Genomic DNA, 21,729 nt, shown 5'->3' on the forward strand with positions numbered 1-21,729 from the left:
GCTATACGTAGTTTTCTTCTTAACTTTAATTAGACAATTTGGTACTTCAAACACAGGAGAGTGTATTCAACAAACTCTATTGAGAAATATTGTTATTGTTTATTTTGTATTTTATTGAACATGTCTTTTGTGTTTTTTAACGAATATTGAGAAAAAAGGACATTGCATTGGTTTCAGAAACCAGAAGTGTTGTCATGCCATGAATCATGTTTATTTTCTGCAATGAGCTGGTGTTGGGAAGTTTTTATTGATCCAAAGAGCACATGTTGCATTGGGACTATCGAATTTTGACAAAAATGAAATAATGGCAAAGAATATTCTGCGGTGATATCGATGCATTACAATGCTGCAGTCAACAGGGATAGCGCTTATTCTGGGGTTCTGGTCTTCACTGTATTTATTGGATGCTTATTTAAAGGTAATTTTAAATTTAGTTGTATGCATGTCCATGTGTATCAGCTGTAATCACATTGTCAACCAATAATGATGATTTATGAAGTTTAAAAATTGTAACCAAGGAGAATAATTCTTTTACAATAAGGAAATCTTGTTAAACATGAAGTATAGTATTGTTTTTATATACACCCTCAACCCTACCCCCACCCCTGTTTAAAATATTTATGTTTTAATCATGTGAGGTATTGTCTTCTCACATCATCACCAGTGTGAGTTTGACTTTACCCATGTGAGATTTTCCTGTCTTACTCTGCTGCAGCGTCGTTGATTGTATATTTTTTATGATTTATGCTGCATGGTGAAGTAAAATATTTTGTATTGTTTTCTTTAAATTTTAATTTGATAAATAGCTTTCTGGTGAACAACCTTGGGTTTTTTATTTTACACTTACACTGGAAGTCATTTCCGGGTATGCCTGTGTAATTAGTTATGCTCTTTCTGCCTCTCTGATTAGTTTTTGCATTGAAGTTCTCTGATAATTTTGAATTTTCTCTAAACTCCTGAATTTATATACTATGGGATAGGGAAATTCTACCTCTGGAACAAGATTTGCTCTTTAGGACTGTGCATCTTGTTCACACGGTGGAATTTCCCTATTATCCCACACTCGTACTAATGAAGGATACTATTAATCCATTTTTCTCTACCATTGGGTTTTACTTTATCACATCATTTTGAATTTAGAAACAACATAATTATGATATGTCAGAATTTTTCTTGATATTCATTATCTGTGATATTGAATTTTTTTTTCAAGCATTCATGTGAACAGATGTCAGATTTGAATTATTCATGAGAATTACAGAACCTCTCTATATTTCAGACTCACAAGATATATGGTAGGCAGTACATAAAGTTCCTAGACAGGACAGGATTCAGTGTGTCAATATGTCAGTTTCGCTGGTACTCCACGATCTTTAACAGGAGCTTTGTGAGGATTGGTCAGTGGAGGCCCCGCCTTCTGCGACTCTGGTTCACTGTCGGTGTCTACTTCGGTCTGGTTGCCATGTTGCTCTCCATCTGTCTCCTTACACTTCTCGTCATTAACACGCTCCGAAAACAACCAGTGGAACAACAAGTCCTCACACCAGTGGTGCGTTCCTTAGAATACCAGTCAAGTCTCCTTATATATTGCTGCCCAGTCTGAAATAAGATCCTTGATCCACTCCTGAATCTAAAATGTCTGTCACTATATAAAACATGCATTTGGAAGCAGATCAAAGATCCTGTTTCAGTCAGATTAAATATATAAAATGGTGTAGAGAATTTGATGATCTGATGGCAGTAATTTGATGATAAGACTGTACATTATAATTCTTTCTGTGTAATAATATTATTGCATGAATCATTTCAACTCAAATTTTAACTTCATCATATGAAATAAACATTTTAATATTGAGAAATGTCAAATTGTAAGAAATAAAATGGAGAATTATTTATCAATTTCATATCTGGATTAGTTAATTCATTGACTAATTTTATGCATTTGTTTGACTTTTAGGCCATTTTGAAAACATTGTATTATTGGATTTTTGAATTCTTGGAATTTATGAAATTGTCGGAAAAAGTCAATAGTAACATCAAATTACTGTTTATGCCAATTTACATTTGTCACAACAATTGATGTTATTCTCGTCAATTAGTTGTAACTAGAGACTTTTTCGAAGTTTTGTAAATTCCACGAATTCAAATATTTCCAGAATCCAATGATACCCTGTTTGGAAGACATGCCCTATATACAATGTACTCAAATATTCCAGCATAACTGGCACTTTAGTACAGTAATAAAAGATTTATTAAGACGATGAAGGACAAAATGCACCATTATTGATTTTGCATTCTCATTATTTATGAGAGCAAGCAATCAAGTTTATAAGTATCTATTTGGGAGCACCAGTACATGTTGTATTGTAGTTCTATTATTATTACGTTCAAGTAATTAATATATAAATTTGTGTTACTTTGCTTGAAGCCTTTTGAAAAATGAAAAGACTTGCTTTTATTTAATATTGATTTAATATACTGTAGGTTTCATTCTGTCTGAGTATAACACTGGTGATCATGTTCTTACAAAGTAACACTGTACAATATGATTGTGCCAAATTTAGTATGTATGTAATATAATAAATTCTACACTATATTGTCAGAGTAACCATGGCAACTGCATTTTTTAACCTATGTGATAGAGACATATGTGCTGTATATTCATACTGACCTGAATCTGATTTATGTTACCTAATGTTATACAGATGCCAGGAGTGAATCTCCCAGCCAGCCAGCTGTGGTACTACCTGCTGACATTGCTTGTTTGCGGAATCCTCCATGAAATGGGACATGCAGTGGCCGCTGTCAGGTGAGGGGATCAGTGCTCTCCATTTATTGTACATGTACACATAATACAGATTTTCATCTTTTTTTGGTGATCACTCAGATAAATATGATAGTAACAATATCAATATAGTACAACACTGGTAACCGGAATTGCACAAAATAGTTCACATCCGATAAAATTATTACCAATTCTGAACCAATCTGACTATTAAAGCCAGACCTCTATTTTAAAATTCTAGTATGTTAGATCTCATAGATGTATGGCCTGGATTTCTTGAAAGAAACTAAAGTCAAAATTTGAACATAAATCTGAGATTCTGCTCAAATTTTGACTGCTCAAATAAAAAGTTTGAGATTTTTTCAAGAAATCCTGGTTTTTCATGAGCCTGGTTACTCAGATTGGTTTTGAACATGGTAATTAAATCAAGTATACAGGGTATGATTATGGATATTCAGTACAATGCCATATCTTTTAAAAGATTAATAGATCAAAAGATATTAATATGAAATGTCTGCTACTTGAGAAAGACTTTATTTCTGGGGTAGATGAGTTTTTTCTATAAAATCGGAATGTTTGGACCTCAGAGGAGAGGAAGATTTGAATTCTGACCTACACCGATTATACCAATGGCATTGAGTGTTTATTCTAAAAATTGTCTCTAGATTTGCTTTTATGAAATTATCTACTTTGAAATGTAATAACAACTGATGTGTCAACTTGTAAACTTATTCAGTTACATGTACCCAGAATTAAATCAGCGTTAGATCATGAACATGTTAGTGAATCTTCAGGTAAATGTCCACTGTGCTTTATTTTATATTTTATTTTTTGCCATATATACAAAGGTATTAGAAATTTGAAAGAGTGAAATAAATTTTTATTCATTGGAAACCCAGATTTAACAGTAATGACATTGAGCCAGTACTCTGTAAGTTGTAATACATTAACAGTGTACTGGTACTCTGTATGTTGTAATACAATAATTTTGAGCTGGTACACTATAAGTTCTAGTACAGTAACATTAAGCTGGTACTCTGTAAGTTGTAATACAGTAATGACATTGGGCTGGTACTCTGTATATTGTAATACAATAACATTAAGCTGGTACTCTGTAAGTTGTAATACAGTAACATTAAGCTGGTACTCTGTAAGTTGTAATACAGTAACATTAAGCTGGTACTCTGTAAGTTGTAATACAATAACATTGCGCTGGTAATCTGTATGTTGTAATACAATAACATTGAACTGGTACTCTGTAAGTTGTAATACAGTAACATTGAGCTGGTATTTTGTTTGTTGATAGGGAGAATGTACGAGTGAATGGATTTGGCCTGTTTCTGTTGATCCTGTACCCCGGAGCTTACGTCGATCTATCCACAGAACACCTTCAGATTGTCTCCCCATTACGACAGCTCAGGATTTACTGCGCTGGAGTCTGGCACAACTTTGTCATCGTCATCTTCGCCTTAGTTGTCATCTTCCTACTTCCCATCATCCTCGTTCCATTCTACTCCACGGGGAGTGCCGTTGTCATCACACAGGTTTCTGAGGTATCTAGCTTTAAGATTTATTGACATTCTAACGATATTCATGGCATTCTGCATACATAGGTATTTCATTAATGTACACACATTTTGAGAAAATGTGATAATTAAATTTTATACCATTAATGCTCCATTCTTAACAAAGACTTCTTTGATGTCCTTTTCATAGCCATTATGTAAAAATGTGTAATGGCCAAAAACAAAGATTGTGACTCCCTGCGCTGGGCCCCAGGGGAGGATATCATGACATATTTGGAATGGTTCATAAGGGAAAGTTACTTCCTATTGGTTGTTAACATTACAAAGGTCTGCTTTTATTCTGTCTAATTTTTTAGATTCTTAAATATGCGAGAAGCATAGGAGTGACATGAAAGCATTCTGATATAGCTCTCAGGCATCACATGATAGCCATTTTGTTGATTACCATGCACATAGGAACACACATGACAGCCCTAGTCTATTCAAATAGTAATTATCAATAATGGTCATAAATCTTGAGCCATAGCTTAAAATTTGTGAAATGGCCATATTCATGTGCTACATTTATGTTCTATGATCGAATAGTGAAACGGATACCTGATTAACAGCAGGGCAGTGTAATAATGCTGCACTAAAGGTTTGATTGACAGCAGGGCAGTGTGATAATGCTGCACTAGAGGTTTGATTAACAGCAGGGTAGTGTGATAATGCTGTACTAGAGGTTTGATTGACAGCAGGGCAGTGTGATAATGCTGCACTAGAGGTTTGATTGACAGCAGGGCAGTGTGATAATGCTGCACTAGAGGTTTGATTAACAGCAGGGTAGTGTGATAATGCTGTACTAGAGGTTTGATTGACAGCAGGGCAGTGTGATAATTCTGCACTAGAGGTTTGATTAACAGCAGGGTAGTGTGATAATGCTGTACTAGAGGTTTGATTGACAGCAGGGCAGTGTGATAATGCTGTACTAGAGGTTTGGTTGACAGCAGGGCAGTGTGATAATGCTGCACTAGAGGTTTGATTGACAGCAGGGCAGTGTGATAATGCTGCACTAAAGGTTTGATTGACAGCAGGGCAGTGTAATAATGCTGCACTAGAGGTTTGATTAACAGCAGGGCAGTGTGGTAATGCTGCACTAGAGGTTTGATTGACAGCAGGGCAGTGTGATAATGCTGCACTAGAGGTTTGATTGACAGCAGGGCAGTGTAATAATGCTGTACTAGAGGTTTGATTGACAGCAGGGCAGTGTGATAATGCTGCACTAGAGGTTTGATTGACAGCAGGACAGTGTAATAATGTTGTACTAGAGGTTTGATTGACAGCAGGGCAGTGTGATAATGCTGCATTAAAAGTTTGATTAATAGTATGACTATGCTTCACTAAAGGTCTAGAGAATACCGGTTAACAAGGTTCGGCTCATCTTCTGATTCTGTTCACCACAGATATTTTATGAGATTTTCTTTGCAATTTCAAGTCACAGCTTATTCATATTTATTACCAGACTTTTCACATTTTCAAGTCCCTGTCTCAGGAATTTACTGTTTCCCTGATAAGTCTAGATTCATGCCTATTACATGTGTGAAAGTTTTGTCATAAACTACAAACATCTAAATACAATGAATTTAGTACCAAGCTTCCTTATGGCAAGTTGTAATGATCAACAGATTCTGCAGTCACCAACTTCCTGTATGCTTAATGAATGTGTTTCCTTTGAATAAATCATCACATGTTCCTTAGCATTTACAAATCACATCTTCTTTTTAAATGGTACCAAGATTCCTACTGTTAGGCTAGACCAGGTGACCCATGTACATATCCCTTACTTGTCTACTTTCTGTTTGTCATGATGCATACATTTTAGATAATACATGTACTTGGTATATTTGTAATGTAAATAACTGTCTTTCATCACATTTATCAACTAGAATTTAATCTCTCCTCTTTCTTGTTATTTGAATCACAGTATTTACCTACAGTATTTACCTACTTCTTGATACATAGATAAATGGGTTTCTTTATGAATCAGTACTAGGGAATAGAAGGTATATTGTGTAAAAACATGTGCCTGTATATCAGTGACTGGGGGGGGGGGGCACATTACATGGTGCTTATTATTTACACACCCCATTTATTTTCAGAATTCTGCGGTGTCAGGGCCCCGGGGCCTGGCGGTGGGAGACCCAGTGACCAGTATCAGTGGTTGTAGAGTGACGGACATCGATGACTGGCACACCTGTGTATCTCACAGTATCAAGGAGGAGTCGATGGGTCACTGCATGTCCAGGGAAAAGATCGCAGAAATGGACACCACTCCTAAAAGTATTCATCTCAGATATAAGTAATAGAGACTCGTAAATCGTTAGTATATCGCAGTGTTGGATATATCTTATCATTTGTTGTCTTTGAATATGTGATCTGTTAAAGAATCATGCATTAATTGTGCTGGTGTATGTGATAATTGAATGACAATGGTTTACTTCTAATGTTTTAAAGTCCCATTATTCTTATAAAGTCTGAGATTCTCTGTATGTTGAGACTGTATTCTGGGAATTATTTGACCTGTGTAAGTTACATGTATATTTTCATTCAAGATTGGGGACAATGGCCCTGTTTTAAATTTGTCTTATGACAATAAGAGTGAAATGTTGGAAAAGAAAACGGGTCAATCGTATTCCAGAATACAATGTGTCCATGCATTTTTGTGATGTCACTAGATGACAGGAAATTGTTTTTTTATTGACAGATCTATCAGATTCCGACAAAGCCATTGACTGTTGTAATAGCACTAGTAGTACACATCTGTGTTTCAAGTACCACATCAAAAGCAAGTTCAAGGATGTAAGTCATTAAGTCTGAAGATGTTGATATTAAGTCTGAAGTTGTTAGTCATCAAGGCTGAAGATGTTGACATTAAGTCTGAAGATGTAAGTCATTAAGTTGTTGACATTAAGTCTGAAGATGTTGACATTAAGTCTGAAGATGTAAGTCATTAAGATGTTGACATTAAGCATTAAGAATGAAGATGCAAGTCATTAAGTCTGAAACTGTAAGACATTTTAAAGTCTGAAGATTTAAATAATGAGTCCACACAAGCTTTGTTGTTCTCATAAGAGCTGACCTGATTTCTAATTTCTGTGCTGCCAGGAAACTGTGTCTTATTTCAAGGACACTTTGTCATGCTGGAGAGAGGAGGCTTACTATGCGGTATAAACAGAGGGAATCGCTAGACATAGAACCATGTGTAGACATTGGGGGTAGTCATAGTGATGGAGTGTTAGTTTTGGGGGTGAATTTATACTATAGTGGGAGTTGGCTTCATATACCAGTATGTCCTCGCATTGATTGCTTTTCATGTTTTTTGGCTCAGAATATTAAACTTCTGCGTATCTTATAGTCATAGACCCATTATTAAAGCAGTTTAAATTCTGTATTCTCTTGGCCAGATTGCAAAGCAAAGACTAGATCTATGCATTTACAATGTCTGATTTTTCATTTAGTGGTTGTGGGTGATGTAAATGTGATTTATCATCTGATAACTCATGATGATCTGTACCAGTTGACCTTGACCTTCATCACTTTCTCTTACTATACAATTTCAAACTAGAATCTTTTCTTTTAATTTGATCAGTAAAAACATGATACAATGGTGACCCCCTATGAGGATACCGGTACACGGGTCAGTACTATACTCAGGGAATGATATGGCCACTATCTGACCATTTTGTTATTACGTTGTATGTCCATGTTATAAGTATTTTTGGAGTTCCCTTTCCCTTAATGTGACACCGGGATCTATTATATGAAAGTCAGTTAAACCCTTGAAGGTCATGTGAAGCCTTATGCATTAACAAACAAGATAACTCCCGGGTAACAGTAGATCATAGCATTAGAAATTGTATTGTCATGATTTTAGATCTCCCCCCCCCCCCCCCCCCCCAATCAGTGATTGTTTGATCTGCTGAATGTTCGGTTCTCATTTACATATGTGTGAACTCGATGACATTTCAGTATAGAATGACATCATTGATAAAATCACATCATATGCTACGTCTTACAAAGTGATTCTCTCCCCTCCTGTTGTCAGTTAGAGGAATATTGAACAGGTTACATTAACTGTACACTATAGATGTGTATACACTTATACTTAACGAAGAAGAGTGATTCCAGGGTGTGATTAGGTACATCCGACAGCATGCATGGACATCATAAGCATTTTACAGAAACACGAGGATTGTTCGTAAAGTTTGTGAACAAATTTTTTTTTATTATTATGACTTTGGCGTCATACAATTATTTATACCAAGGTTGTAACAAGGCATAACTAGTAAAACTATTGAATATATTATTTTTATATTTATATATATACATACATGTGTTATAAATTACAATCATATGCTGATAGAAATCCAAAATCATGAGGAGTGGACAAAACGTTGTTTGGTTCTGTTACTTCAAGACACTAGTATGTGTCATTCATTTGTGTATTCAGATAAGTTTTGTAATGTAAAATTACATTTCACAAGTTTTATAGAATAGAAATCGTTTAATGTTTTTATATACTCATATAAAATAATACACAATCAATTTAATACACTTTGTCGTGATATTTATGTTCAGTAGATCTTTTCTTAAGTTTTGAGTTCATATGTCGGTGACATGTAAATGAATTTGCAGTACTTGGCACAATCCAGGTGGGCTTGTGTTGATTGCCAAAACACTGAAAATGACAGATGTAAATTTTCCTTGATTTAAAGTGTTTGTTAATCGTTCAAAACAAAAATATAAACAAAAAAAGCTAATAATGAGTTACTGTATCACATGATAACCCAAAAGAAACAAACTTTAGACTTTTTCACCAATCAAAAAAAATCATGTGACCACCTGCCTTTGCCGTTTCACATATTTGTCTTACTTTACTTACCATGACCCCATAATACTATACACACAGTAATTATCAGTACAAATTGTTAAATAGTTTGTAAGATATGAGGTTAATCTATGCTTTTATGTACATTGTACAACCCTTGTAAGGCATTTAGAAGTAACAAATTCACATCTGCTGTTCAACTTCTTGCATCCATTTGTCATACAGGGTCATTGTTCAGTTTAGTTAGCCAGTGTGTGGACACTGTACAGTGCTATTGAACTTAACAATCATGAGATGTTGGCCAGTTTCTATCGTGATTTCATGATTTCCTTCATGCATGCTGCATATATTTATAATATTCATTTGATTTAAAGTATATATCCTTTCGACGGTCAATGCCTTTCAAACATGATGTTCAGAACGGGGGATCAAAGTAAAGTAGATATTGAAAAAAAGCTCTATTGCCCATGTGACTATCAAGCAGAGCCTACATATATATCATAACACCCAAACTTTGAAGGAAAGTGAAATTCAGAAAATGTTGCTGTTTGATGGTCCATTAAACTTTATAGTTATGACCATTGTTTGTAAAATTTACAACAGAAAGTGCATTTTTCATGAGAACATTATCTTCAAATAAATCTGTTATTGAAAAAATGTAACACTCTTGCTAGAGTATTTTCTTAAACACAATTTCACTTAGATAAGGACAATTTGATTATTTGCAGAAATGATGTTTGGCTGATAAGATCTGACAAGGTACACTTATGGAAATAAATTCACACAAAATAGTTCTTCTCTTGGAGTATGGATTTGAATTCATTTTCACAATTATACATTTTAACACTCTGGTGGCAGGATGGCCTGTCGCAGTAACTTGTGTTGTTGGAACGCTCACTTCTCTTCCAGGAGGTCCTGGTTTCAAACTTATGAAATGCATCAAACTCTAAATTTCTAAAATAAGTTATGACTTTTCCTTTGGCAAGCACCCAGTATTATAGGAGTGAAAGGCAGGTCTTTTGGATGGGACTCTACTACAAACAGACATTCTGTGTCACTCTAGCACGGTAAAGAACTCTCTCTGCTTTGAGTGCCTTGCACAGGTAGAAATTTGTGGCACTTCACCTACAGCCATTTACATCTCTGTATAGGTGAAACATTTTTGAATGGGGCATTAAATAATCAACAAGCAAAGAAAAGGCCATGGAAGGATATATACTGTTTTTAGCAGCTTTGATACTATTCATACTAGTGTGGTGAGGTGTAATTATAATTCTATTCCATTCTTTCATTAAAATCAGTCCTTCTCATTAATCAAATCCAAGAAGAGTCTCCCTCATAGAAAATATTGTACACTACATTATAACTTGATCATTACAGATATACGCATGTCTTCCTGCGAGGACGACCACTGATCGGCCTATGTGTAAGTACCAGAGTGATTGCTACATTCCTAAGGCAGACATGGTGTGTGTTTACCCTGCCCTGGACAATGTCACAAAGCTTCTACAGGTGTTCCACGGCAGGAAACCTCCTCTGCTGTTCCTGGGACACCCCCTGGATCTACATTACTCAGGTCGGTGGTCTGAATTATTCCAGCTTCTTTTGCATTCATGTAAAGATTAGTTCAAGACTCAAAATCAAGTGTTTGTGAAATACTATGACCTACACAGTGGCTTAATCCAATTACGGTGATCTGATATGAAATGCTGACCTTGACCTTTGATCTGATATAAAATGCTGACTTTGACCTTTCAGTCCACCATGTGTGGTAAAAAGTTTTCATCTTTTATAGTTCACCAGTAAGACCAAGGGTAAAAATTTTGACAGACAAATGAACAAAAGAACCGTCAAGATTAGTCATATAAATCTCAGTCATTCCATTGACTTTTGATATTGTTTGGTGTTTAATTAATGTTTGTTTTACTTTGCAGTGATGCTGAGTAATTATATTCCAAAATCCTCCATTATTCCTCTCAATCTACCTTATGTGTTAGAGACATTCAGCAAGTATCCTTTGTTTACAATCACCACAAAAAGGAACCTGTGAAGGTGAATGTATGAATGCATGGGTTGCATGAGTGTAAGAGAATATTTAGCAGGCATTGCCAGTGGGAGTTTTCAACTTATGTTTCCTGTAAATCACTTTTTATTTTTATTCTATAGGATTTTTAATTTTGAGTAAATTTGGAAAGTTACTTTGATGTAAAAATCATGTGACTATTTCTGTATATAAGTGTGAAGAACAATTTCAATGTTCATGAAAAGATAACGAATATAATGTTTAGCAAAATATAAGTGATTTTATACCGGAAAAATTTTAAAGCAAAAAAAAAAGAAAAAGGTTTATTGAATTTGCAAGAATGTTTTGTATTAAATAGATTCATAACAAAATACATTTTTTTCTTTAATAGTGGGAGTGTGTTGTTTTCAATAAATATGATAAACATAATAAATGAAAATAATTTAGTGCAGAATTTCAATTTACGATATCAATATTTTAGGTATAACAATCTCAATCTCATTCCGATGACTCTTCGTTGCTATTGGTGTTCCTTGCATCGTTTCATACCTGTAAACTTTGTGTTGCTACTTTTTCCAACTTTCAGGGCCCCAGTCCCAAGTCCCAAAAAGTAGTGTGAGGGACCTATGTTTACATAACAGACAAACTATGAAAATGTATAAAACATTTCAGTGAATGAAGTTTAAATATGATTATATTTCGTTGATTCCACATGTATGGTGCACTAGTGAATCTCATCCAGGTACAGGTAGAACTGAGCTTCTCTTATCAACATCCAACATCTGTCTCACTGACATCAATGTTTGGTATTCTTTTCATTTTCTCTAGATTGCTAGTTGTTCATATTTCTTTAATGGTCATGAGAAGTGCTCATATTTTTGGAACAATCAGGCTGCCATGGAGTGTGTATCTGAATGTAAGATACAAAATGAAGTTAATTTTGAGAATAACTGTATGTCAAGTCACTCTACTTTAGATGTTCTTCTAGTTTCATCTGCTTCTTTAGGATTCAAACACCATGATGGCAATCTTTTACATGCCAGAGGGGTTGTGATCCCTGATATAGGGCAGCATTTTACATTCCCTCGGATGGCTCATGTACCTCTAGTAATCCAGGTGAAGTGTTGTCACATAATGAAGTGATGGGAGCTAGATCATGCCTTCAGATTGGTTGTCCAATCTGACAATTTATTAAATCTATTAGTTACATAAAGAAGTCAATTAATTTAGCTGCGACTCTGATGAGATTTTGTGGCAGGGGGATTGGTTTCTTGCTAGGAGTTGGTAAGTTTGATTTCTAGCTAACCTGAGGCGAATGCTTAAGTAAAAGAGTAGAGTTTTACGCCTGAGTGATTTAGTAAAGTATCTGTGTAAAGACCATGAGAGTAAAACAAGTGTTGGGGAAACTACTGTGTTGCCATCCAACCTTAACTGACTGTAGATATCTGATATCCCTGTCTGGGGCCTTGGTCATCCTAAATGTGGTGCCATGCTACGCCTTGGATGGACAGTGGATCTGCCACGCCTTTATCGAGCTAAGCTTGGCATCGGTCATTCCAGAACGCGATATGCGGGGACTCATTTACTCTGTGATAATCCTATGCGGGACTGCTCTACTCCTAATCAATGTGATCATAGCAATGTGGATGTTATTCATGTCGTGATAAGATCATGAGTGACTGAACTTTTCTCTTGTTTTGTAGACAAATGTGAGATGTTTAGTTTGATGTGTTGAATGGATGTTGTGAAAGCCAACTGACTGACCATTGAAATTATCTGGGTGAATCTGAAAAATGTTATTCTGATTTCATTTAAATTGCATGTCATTATTTCACGATTGTGGATAGAGAGTGCCGAAATTGAATGAGCAATTTTCTGGGTGATTGTTGCTGGGTGATTGTGAAAGCAGTGTGTGGATGAACACTTGTAATTGAGTGAGTGGATGACAATGTGTTGGATAATTGTGTTATTGAGTGAGTGGATGGGCTGTGTGCTGGATGATTATGTTATTGGATGAGCCGTTTGTTTGATGATTGTGTTATTGAGTGAGTGGATGGGCTGTGTGCTGGATGATTGTGTAATTGAGTGAGTGGATGACAATGTGTTGGATGATTGTGTTATTGAGTGAGTGGATGGGAGTGTGCTGGATGATTGTGTCAAGCATGGACAATGCTAAGTATATGTACAAAATTATGGGTACCTGTTAAATAACTGGAAATGTATTACTTGTGATGTATAATTAATATGTTGAGGGTTATTCATGCCAAGTTGTATTTACTCAATGTTGACATACAAAATCATTTCTTTAAGAAAATTGGAATTGCAACTTTTGAGTTCAGTGTTGATTTTATTTGCACATATAAAATGTATTTGTAAATTTTTACAATAGACTACTGCAGTTTTGGAAAAACATAGTTTGAGTGAATGGATATAGACATTCTTAGTATAAGGGCTCATTACATCTGTCTCTCCAAAAGTCAATACACCACTGGGTGAAATCTTTACAGAAGATGCTTGTAGGTCACTGATCTCATTTGAGTGCAATTAGATATGTAAAAATTATAGCACGAGTGTTTGTCACGCATGACAAAATAATCTATTTATATTGGTTTGATTATATTGGAATATTTTAAATTGAATGTGTTTATTTTCTAGTGAGATATTTATGATAATCTGGGAGTTATTGAATGCATTAACATCACATCAGCAGCAAAATTGTCATTTTTTGTACATGTTAACTTTACAAAGGCAATTTCAATATTTTTTTATTCGTCATTAACAGTGTTTGCAATGTTCTGTGTTTTTATATGCGAGATGTGTTTTTCAAAATGGACCAAAGTCGAATCTCAATATTCCATTTAAACAGATAGAGATTCGTTGTGCTTTGATGTCTAATTCTTTCTGATGGGTCAATATTTTTTGTATATTAATAGAATGCAAAACTATTTTTGGACAAAAAAGTGCATCTAGCTGTCGGTATAAACATTACCCACAGGGATTAAGCCCATTTTGACCCCAAATTCCTCATAACCATAGATCTTTATTTATTTACAGTTATGGGGAGTTTTGGCTCAAAACAGGCTTAACACCTGTGACATTAACTGTTAAATAGACATTCAAAATATTGGAGGATATTTTTTCCCCAGGATCATGTTCTGCTTTGAGAAAAATAAAAGATTCTTTGTTTACTTTTCCAAGTTTAATAACATGTTACCAAAATATGCAAGTCTGATAAACTCATAATGATAATAATACTATATTTATTGAATGTAAACCAGTTAGTGCAGGACACTAATATTCACCAAGCCATTCAGGTTTTCCTGATTATGATTTGGAAAAAGTCTCATTTTTTGTTCCATTTCCATGTTAGATGGTCCATATTAATAAGTACTTAATTAGTATGTTAATTTGTTTAATTATCTTCTGTTATACACAGTTATACATGTGTTAAATAGTGCTACAAATTTATCCTTGCATTTGGGTATTCAACTAGAGTGACAAAAACTGGGAGTTTGAAAATTGTGTTTGTGATGGATTCAAATATATCAGCAGTTGTTGATTTATTATGAAATAAAACATTTATATTGATAACTATATCAGCAGTTGTTGATTTATTATGAAATCAAACATTTATATTGATAACTATATCAGCAGTTGTTGATTAATTATGAAATCAAACATTTATATTGATAACTATATCAGCAGTTGTTGATTTATTATAAAATAAAACATTTCTATTGATAACTATATCAGCAGTTGTCGATTTAATATGAAATAAAACATTTATATTGATAACTAGTATATCAGCAGTTGTTGATTTATTATGAAATAAAACATTTATATTGATAACTATATCAGCAGTTGTCAATTTATTATGAAATAAAACATTTATATTGATAACTATATCAGCAGTTGTCGATTTATTATGAAATAAAACATTTATATTGACAACTATATCAGCAGTTGTTGATTTATTATGAAATAAAACATTTATATCGATAACTATATCAGGAATTGTCGATTTAATATGAAATAAAACATTTATATTGGTAACTATATTATATTGAAATATGTCGCATCGGGTATATTTGTTTGTTTAGCTGGAATTTAACGTGCGTCTCGCTGGAGAATTTTTCACTGCTATGGAGACAGCACCAATGCTGGTGTAAGGCTTCAAAATTTAACCTTTACTCGGCATTGATCAAGGCCATTGAGCAGTGAGGGTCCTTTAACATGCCGACTCCTAGCGTGACACGAAACCTCGCTTTATATGTTGGGCTACTTTTCCTTATTCAGTAAAAAGTATAAATATGCTGATGGAAAAGCAACAAAATTTAGTCACTTCATTGTCATAAGTAATATCATTTCTACAAAAATATCAATGAAGAGTCCTTATTCTCTTTTTATTCTCTAATATTAAAGATTCAGGAAGTTCGCAACCGAAATCTAGCTAGTAAGAAAACGTGTAACACGAGTTTTATGACTGGTTTTAGAGCTGTAATCTGTGAAGACAAGGCGGAAGGAACATCAAGGCAAGGTAGAGGACCCCTAGAACTATCATTTACCACTTTCAGTTTGGGGCTGTAGTGGTACCACCAGGTGGCTCCCGGGGGTTGGGACAGATTTCAAGCCCCTATTTCTACTCGAGGAGGGGTGACAAGGACAATGTATCCATTGATTGACGTAGAGAGTACTAAGGGATATCCGATGCCATGTAAAAAAGAGCTCTGGGATACCCGGAAGTATTATTTAGCTCACCTGAACTTTGACATTTTTCGTTTCTCGAAATGAAAGAGGGGGTTTTAGGACTCCTCTTCCAGCATTAATCTTTGAAGACAAGGCGAAAGGAACATCAAGGGAAGGTAGAGGACCCCTAGTACTATCATTTACCACTTTCAGTTTGGGGCTGTAGTGGTACCACCAGGTGGCTCCCGGGGGTCGGGACAGATTTCGAGTCCCTATTTCTACTCAAGGAGGGGTGACAAGGACAATGTATCCATTGGTTGAGGTAGAGAGTACTATGGGCTACTCGACACCATGTAAAGAAGAGTTCTGGGATACCCGGAAGTATTGTTTAGCTCACCTACAGATTTCGAGTCCCTATTTCTAGTAATTGAGGGGTGACAAGGACAATAATTATATCCATTGATTGAAGTAGAGGGTACTAAGGGGTACTCGATGCCATGTAAAGAAGAGCCCTGGGATAGTCTGGACAGATTTTGACTCCCCATTTCTACTCTAGGAGGGGTGACAAGGACAATGTATTCATTGATTGAGGTAGAGAGTACTAAGGGGTATTCGATGTTATGTAAAGAAGAGCTCTGCGATACCTAGAAGTATTGTTTAACTCAACTAAAGAAGAGGTTTACGATACCGGAAAATATTGTTTAGGTCATCTGAATTTTTCATACAAAATGTACATATGGGTCTTTGAGGAACAAGCAAATTATTAAAAAAAAAAATAGAATGATTTTCCTTAGAAAACTGCGCGTAGTACAAAGTATCCCAAATATTGTTAACGAACATCGGTAGGTACTATGGAGAATTGATATAGATTTAGCTAACGACCGCCATTTAAATGAGCTGGTGACGGCCATTTAATTTAAGTGGTGACTGCCATTCATAATCTGGCGGCGCAACTTAATTTAAGTGGCGGAAGCCACTTCTTGTATGGCAACCGCCACTTATTATCTAGCGGCAGCCACTTAAGCTGAATGGCGTCCACCACATAATTTACCTAATTGTCTAACTGCCGGCTGTTGATAGCATTAATCATTCCGCTGAATTAAGGAGCGCTATTAATGATTTCATTTAAAGAGATCAACAATTCAATTATTGCGCGCATTAATTGAATTGATGCGCGCTACAATTTAGTTGAAGAGAGCAATAATTCAATTATTGCAAGCATTAAATGAATTATTACTCTCTTCAATTTAATTGTTGCGCGCATTTAATTCAATTATTGACATCATATTAATGCGTGACGCCTCCATATGAGTGAAATATTCTCGTGAGGGACGTTAAACAATATACAATCAATCAATCAATCATATTAATGCGCGCAATAATATTGATTTGATGCTCTCCTCAATCGAATTAACGATATTATTGATTCAGTTGATGCGCGCAATAATTATTTTAGAGAGAGGCCAACTACATGAATATAATTAGAGACATCTTCAATTCAACAAATCCACAGTAATATTGAATTGTTGCTCGCATTAATTCTTTATATGAAAGCGTTATAATTACTTAAAGATATCTTCAATTAAAGAGATCATCAAATCATTTACATCGATCTCCAAATGTAAAGTTGCGAGCAATAACTACACCACTTTGATGCACCCATCACTGGAATCGATGAGTGCAATAAACTGAAATGATGCGCGCATCAAATCAATCATTGCTCTCATCAGTTGAAGTAATGGTGGATTTATTTCTTCAGCCTACACTATCTTTTGATGCTTGCATATTGATACATTTATGACTAAGCATGGCAGGCACTGTATGAGAAAAACGTTTTCCTTGTATATTCCCTTTGTTCCATACTGTGGTCCCACCCAAAGTGAGGCAATAATTTGAGCAAATTTGAATCTACACTTCGTGTGGATGTTTGCAAACTAACATTACTAATCCTGGTCGGTTACGGTAGCTTAGTGGTAGGGCCTTCGCTTCTTAACCGGAAGGTCGTGAGTTAGAGCCCCGCTTATGCCATGGCCGCGTCAAACCTAAGACCTAAATATTAGTAGTCATTGCTCCTTTGCCAAACACTCGGCATTTAGAAGTGGGATCTTTCTTATATGACCTTTAAACAGAGGTTCCCTCTCGCATCAGGCATAGGTAAATGAAAGAACTCTCACTGCTGCGGCCCTGGGCGCTAAGAAATGGTCTAAATTTGTGGTATGTTGTTCGTGAAAAAGATTTTTTAAAAATGTCCAATATATCTTATTGTGGTTCCGGGACTGTTATTTTTGCATTTCATTAAGGAACCTCTCACATAAGTTTTGTATTTTCTAGTTCAGTGGTTCTTCAGATTGGAGATCAGCTTTTCCAACAGTCTGTTGGAATTCCCATGAGCACGAATAGTGCTCCTTTATTAGCTGGTCTGTTTTTATATTCTTATGAAGCACGGTTTATTCAAAAGCTTCTACATAAGAAGGAAAAAACCTCTTGTTGTGGCCTTCAACTGGACATTTTGATAAATCGACGACGTTTTATCAATTTACAATAATCCTTTGCATTCATGAAAAGTGAAGATAACGAACAGTGACCAATCTCACAACTCCTATAAACAATACAAAATAGATAGTCAACCAGTCAACGGTCAACAGGAGTTGCTTACTCCTCCTAGGCACCTGATCCCACTTCTGGTGTGTCCAGGGGTCCGTGTTTGCCCAACTATCTATTTTGTATTGGTTACAGGAGTTATGAGATTGATCATTGTTCGTTATCTTCACCTTGTGTAGTTAAGAAAACACGGACCCTTGGACATATCGTCGCTGTAGTGGCAGACGGTCGTATGTGTATGCAAAGTTTGAGTTCAAATAAGAGAGAAAAACACAAAGAAAAATCAGAAACCTGATCCAAAACTTTTCGATATGGTACAAAGTGTCTAAATCGATTTAGAAACATATAGAAATACTTAAATGTTGTTTTATATCTGTTTTCAAACCTATTTTCACATATACGTCCTTTTGGTTTGGTAGTATTCACTCATTGTTTACTTTACTTAAGGTCGTAACTTCCACTTACCGCCTTTTTAAATTATCCAGAATTGGTATGAAACAGATACTACGTAAGTGAATCATGTTAAAAAAATCATTCATTCATTCCATTTATAAAATGATATTTCAAAACAAAAATATCTGAATTTGTCATTCAACAAAACACACACCCATGAATAGTGTGAAAAATACTTTCATTATTTCATCCCACAAATCAACATTAAAAATATCAGTTCAGCTTACTCTACTAACATTCACAAATAATATAGATTATTTTATGAATATACAAATAATCACACTTAATTGACGGAGCACCCCTAAGAAAATTAGGGAATGACAAGTACAACTTGTCTAAGCTCTTTCACAGGAAGTAGATAGTGGTACAAATTGACAAATTCCTCTACTTCCTCTTAAAATTTTCCCGCCAAGAGAGAGACATTGTCTTCCAAAGTGAATCTGAAAATCCAACAACATCTGCAAAATGCCACCTGTTAGAACATCGAAAAGGACACTAACTAGAAGGCAAATTGAGTCACAACAAGCCTCACCTGCCAGGGGCAGGGGTAGAGCCAGAACCAGTGCGGCTAAACATGCAACATCTGCAGCTGAAACAACAACGCCTTCAGCCATCATCAATGTGGCTGCACAGCCTAGTCCATGTACAATGGATTTACAACGGGATCAAAGGCAATCCACAAGTCAAAATGAGGGTGAGTCGGTCTTAAACTTGCCAATTATTGATGAAACAATGCCTCAATTTGATTTTGCCCCTTTTGATGTAAATGAATACCAGCCTATTCAAACCCCTACAACCTTTGACCCATTAAGTGGTCACATTCCCCTCAAACTAAAACAGAAAATATGGGAGGGAAAATTCATTGATTTGGTATTACTCCTCAAATCTGTTCGTGATCTAGCTAATGACATGGACTCAAAGGGGGAATTACAAATTAGGGATGGTAAAATGTGCCTAATTAAAACAAAATCCAACACATATCTGTCAATAGAAAAGTGGACATCCGCTTTTATTATTTTCTCCAGCATTTTGCTTGAAAGGTATAGGACCAGGACACAAGAGCTCTTAAAGTACATGCGTGACATTCGTCTCGCCGCATCAAGATCTGCTGGTTGGTTTAGGTATGACGAGCAATACAGACTCAGAAAGGCTTCCGATCCGCATTCATCATGGGGGCAAATCAATAGCGAGTTATGGTTACTGCATATCACTAACGCAAGTGTCCCTAGCAATAACTTTGAGCAAATGTCTAAGAGTCCCAACTTGCCAAACAATTATCCAAACAAGCAAAAGGTACAATTGCCTACTCGTTGCTGCAATAACTACAACAGTGGTAAAAAATGTCAATTCTACCCAAATTGTAGGTTCAGTCACACCTGCAAGTTGTGCAGTGGGAACCATCCAGCAGCCAGCTGCAGAAAACAACAGTCTAATTACTAACCTTGCAGTCCTATCCAACACCTCTTTATACTCACTAGGCAATACACCAATCAAAGTAACAAGACTAAAAGAACTCTTAAAAACATATAAAGGGAAAGAATTTTTGATAAATGGTTTTCAGTATGGCTTCGAATTACATTACAATGGCCCCAGAAGACCCAGACAAGCCAAGAATCTAAAGAGTGCAAACCAGCATCCCGAAATTGTTCTACAAGAAATTGGTAAAGAATTAGCCCTTCAAAGAATAGGTGGGCCTTTTCAGCACCCCCTTTCCCAACACTCCAGATTTCACCACTAGGCCTAGTACCCAAAAAAGATGGGGAATTTAGACTTATTCATCACCTATCATACCCAGAAAACGACTCCATTAATTACTACATAGACCATTCAGCTTGTTCAGTCCATTACGCCTGCATTGACGATGCAGCGGCCATGATAGCTTTGCTTGGTCAAGGCACATTGTTAGCTAAATCAGATATCAGGTCAGCATTCAGACTAATCCCAGTTGCGCCCGCTGATTTCGACTTATTAGGTTTCGAATTTCAAGGAAAAGTTTACTTTGACAAAATGATGCCATTTGGTGCCTCAATCAGTTGTGCAGTTTGGGAAAAATTCGCTACCGCATTGCATTGGATAACTCAGAATACATCACGCAATCCAAATATTTTGCACTTCCTGGATGACTTCTTGTTCGCAGGCAAACCACATTCTCAACAGTGTAATAACACTCTATCCACTTTCCAAGATATTTGTGTAGATCTGGGGGTCCCAATAGCAGAAGAAAAAACTACAACCCCAGCAACAACGTTGACATTCCTTGGTATAGAAATAGATACAATAAGTATGATAATGAAACTCCCGGAAGACAAGATAACTCAATTAAAATACTCTATCCAAACTTGCCTGTCTAGCAAAAAAAATCACACTCAAATCCCTACAATCCCTGATTGGCCTGCTTAATTTTGCTTGCAGGGTAGTGGCACCCGGAAGAGCATTTTGTAGGAGACTTATTGATGCTACCATGGGTATTCGTAAGTCGCATCATAAAATAAGAGTTTCTTTAGAAATGAAAGCCGACATGCAAGTATGGTTAAGATTCCTACAAAATTACAATGGGGTGACGGTTATCTCAAATAACATTTGGATGTCAGATACCTACTTACAGCTCTTTACCGACAGTGCAGGGGGCCAAAATGGGGGATTTGGGATATTTTTCTCTGGAAGTTGGGCCTATTCCAAATGGCCAGTAAAGTGGGTGCAATCAGACATTATCAGAGATATGACATTTCTGGAATTATTCCCCGTCTATGTTGCAATATTGATTTGGCACGACTCCTTAGCGAACAAA

General features: G+C 35.8%; 1 protein-coding gene across 2 annotated transcripts; it reads left to right on the forward strand.

Annotated features, from left to right (window-relative positions):
* The first annotated feature begins 15 nt into the window (after positions 1-15).
* On the forward strand, positions 16-15,157 carry LOC125674571 (membrane-bound transcription factor site-2 protease-like). Of its 2 annotated transcripts, XM_056160763.1 has the most exons (10): positions 54-418; positions 1,280-1,549; positions 2,706-2,809; positions 4,092-4,338; positions 6,450-6,630; positions 7,055-7,149; positions 7,456-7,515; positions 10,559-10,754; positions 11,113-11,188; positions 12,643-15,157. In XM_056160763.1, the coding sequence occupies exons 1-10, from the start codon at positions 344-346 to the stop codon at positions 12,863-12,865; spliced, it is 1,527 nt and encodes a 508-aa protein (XP_056016738.1). In that variant the 5' UTR covers positions 54-343; the 3' UTR covers positions 12,866-15,157. The 2 variants fall into 2 exon arrangements, with proteins under 2 accessions (XP_048767696.1, XP_056016738.1); XM_048911739.2 differs by lacking the exon at positions 7,456-7,515 and having other exon boundaries at positions 16-418.
* Positions 15,158-21,729: the final 6,572 nt, after the last annotated feature.

Source organism: Ostrea edulis, chromosome 3, assembly GCF_947568905.1.
Source record: "Ostrea edulis chromosome 3, xbOstEdul1.1, whole genome shotgun sequence".
In the NCBI taxonomy this organism is placed as follows: Eukaryota; Metazoa; Mollusca; class Bivalvia; order Ostreida; family Ostreidae; genus Ostrea; species Ostrea edulis.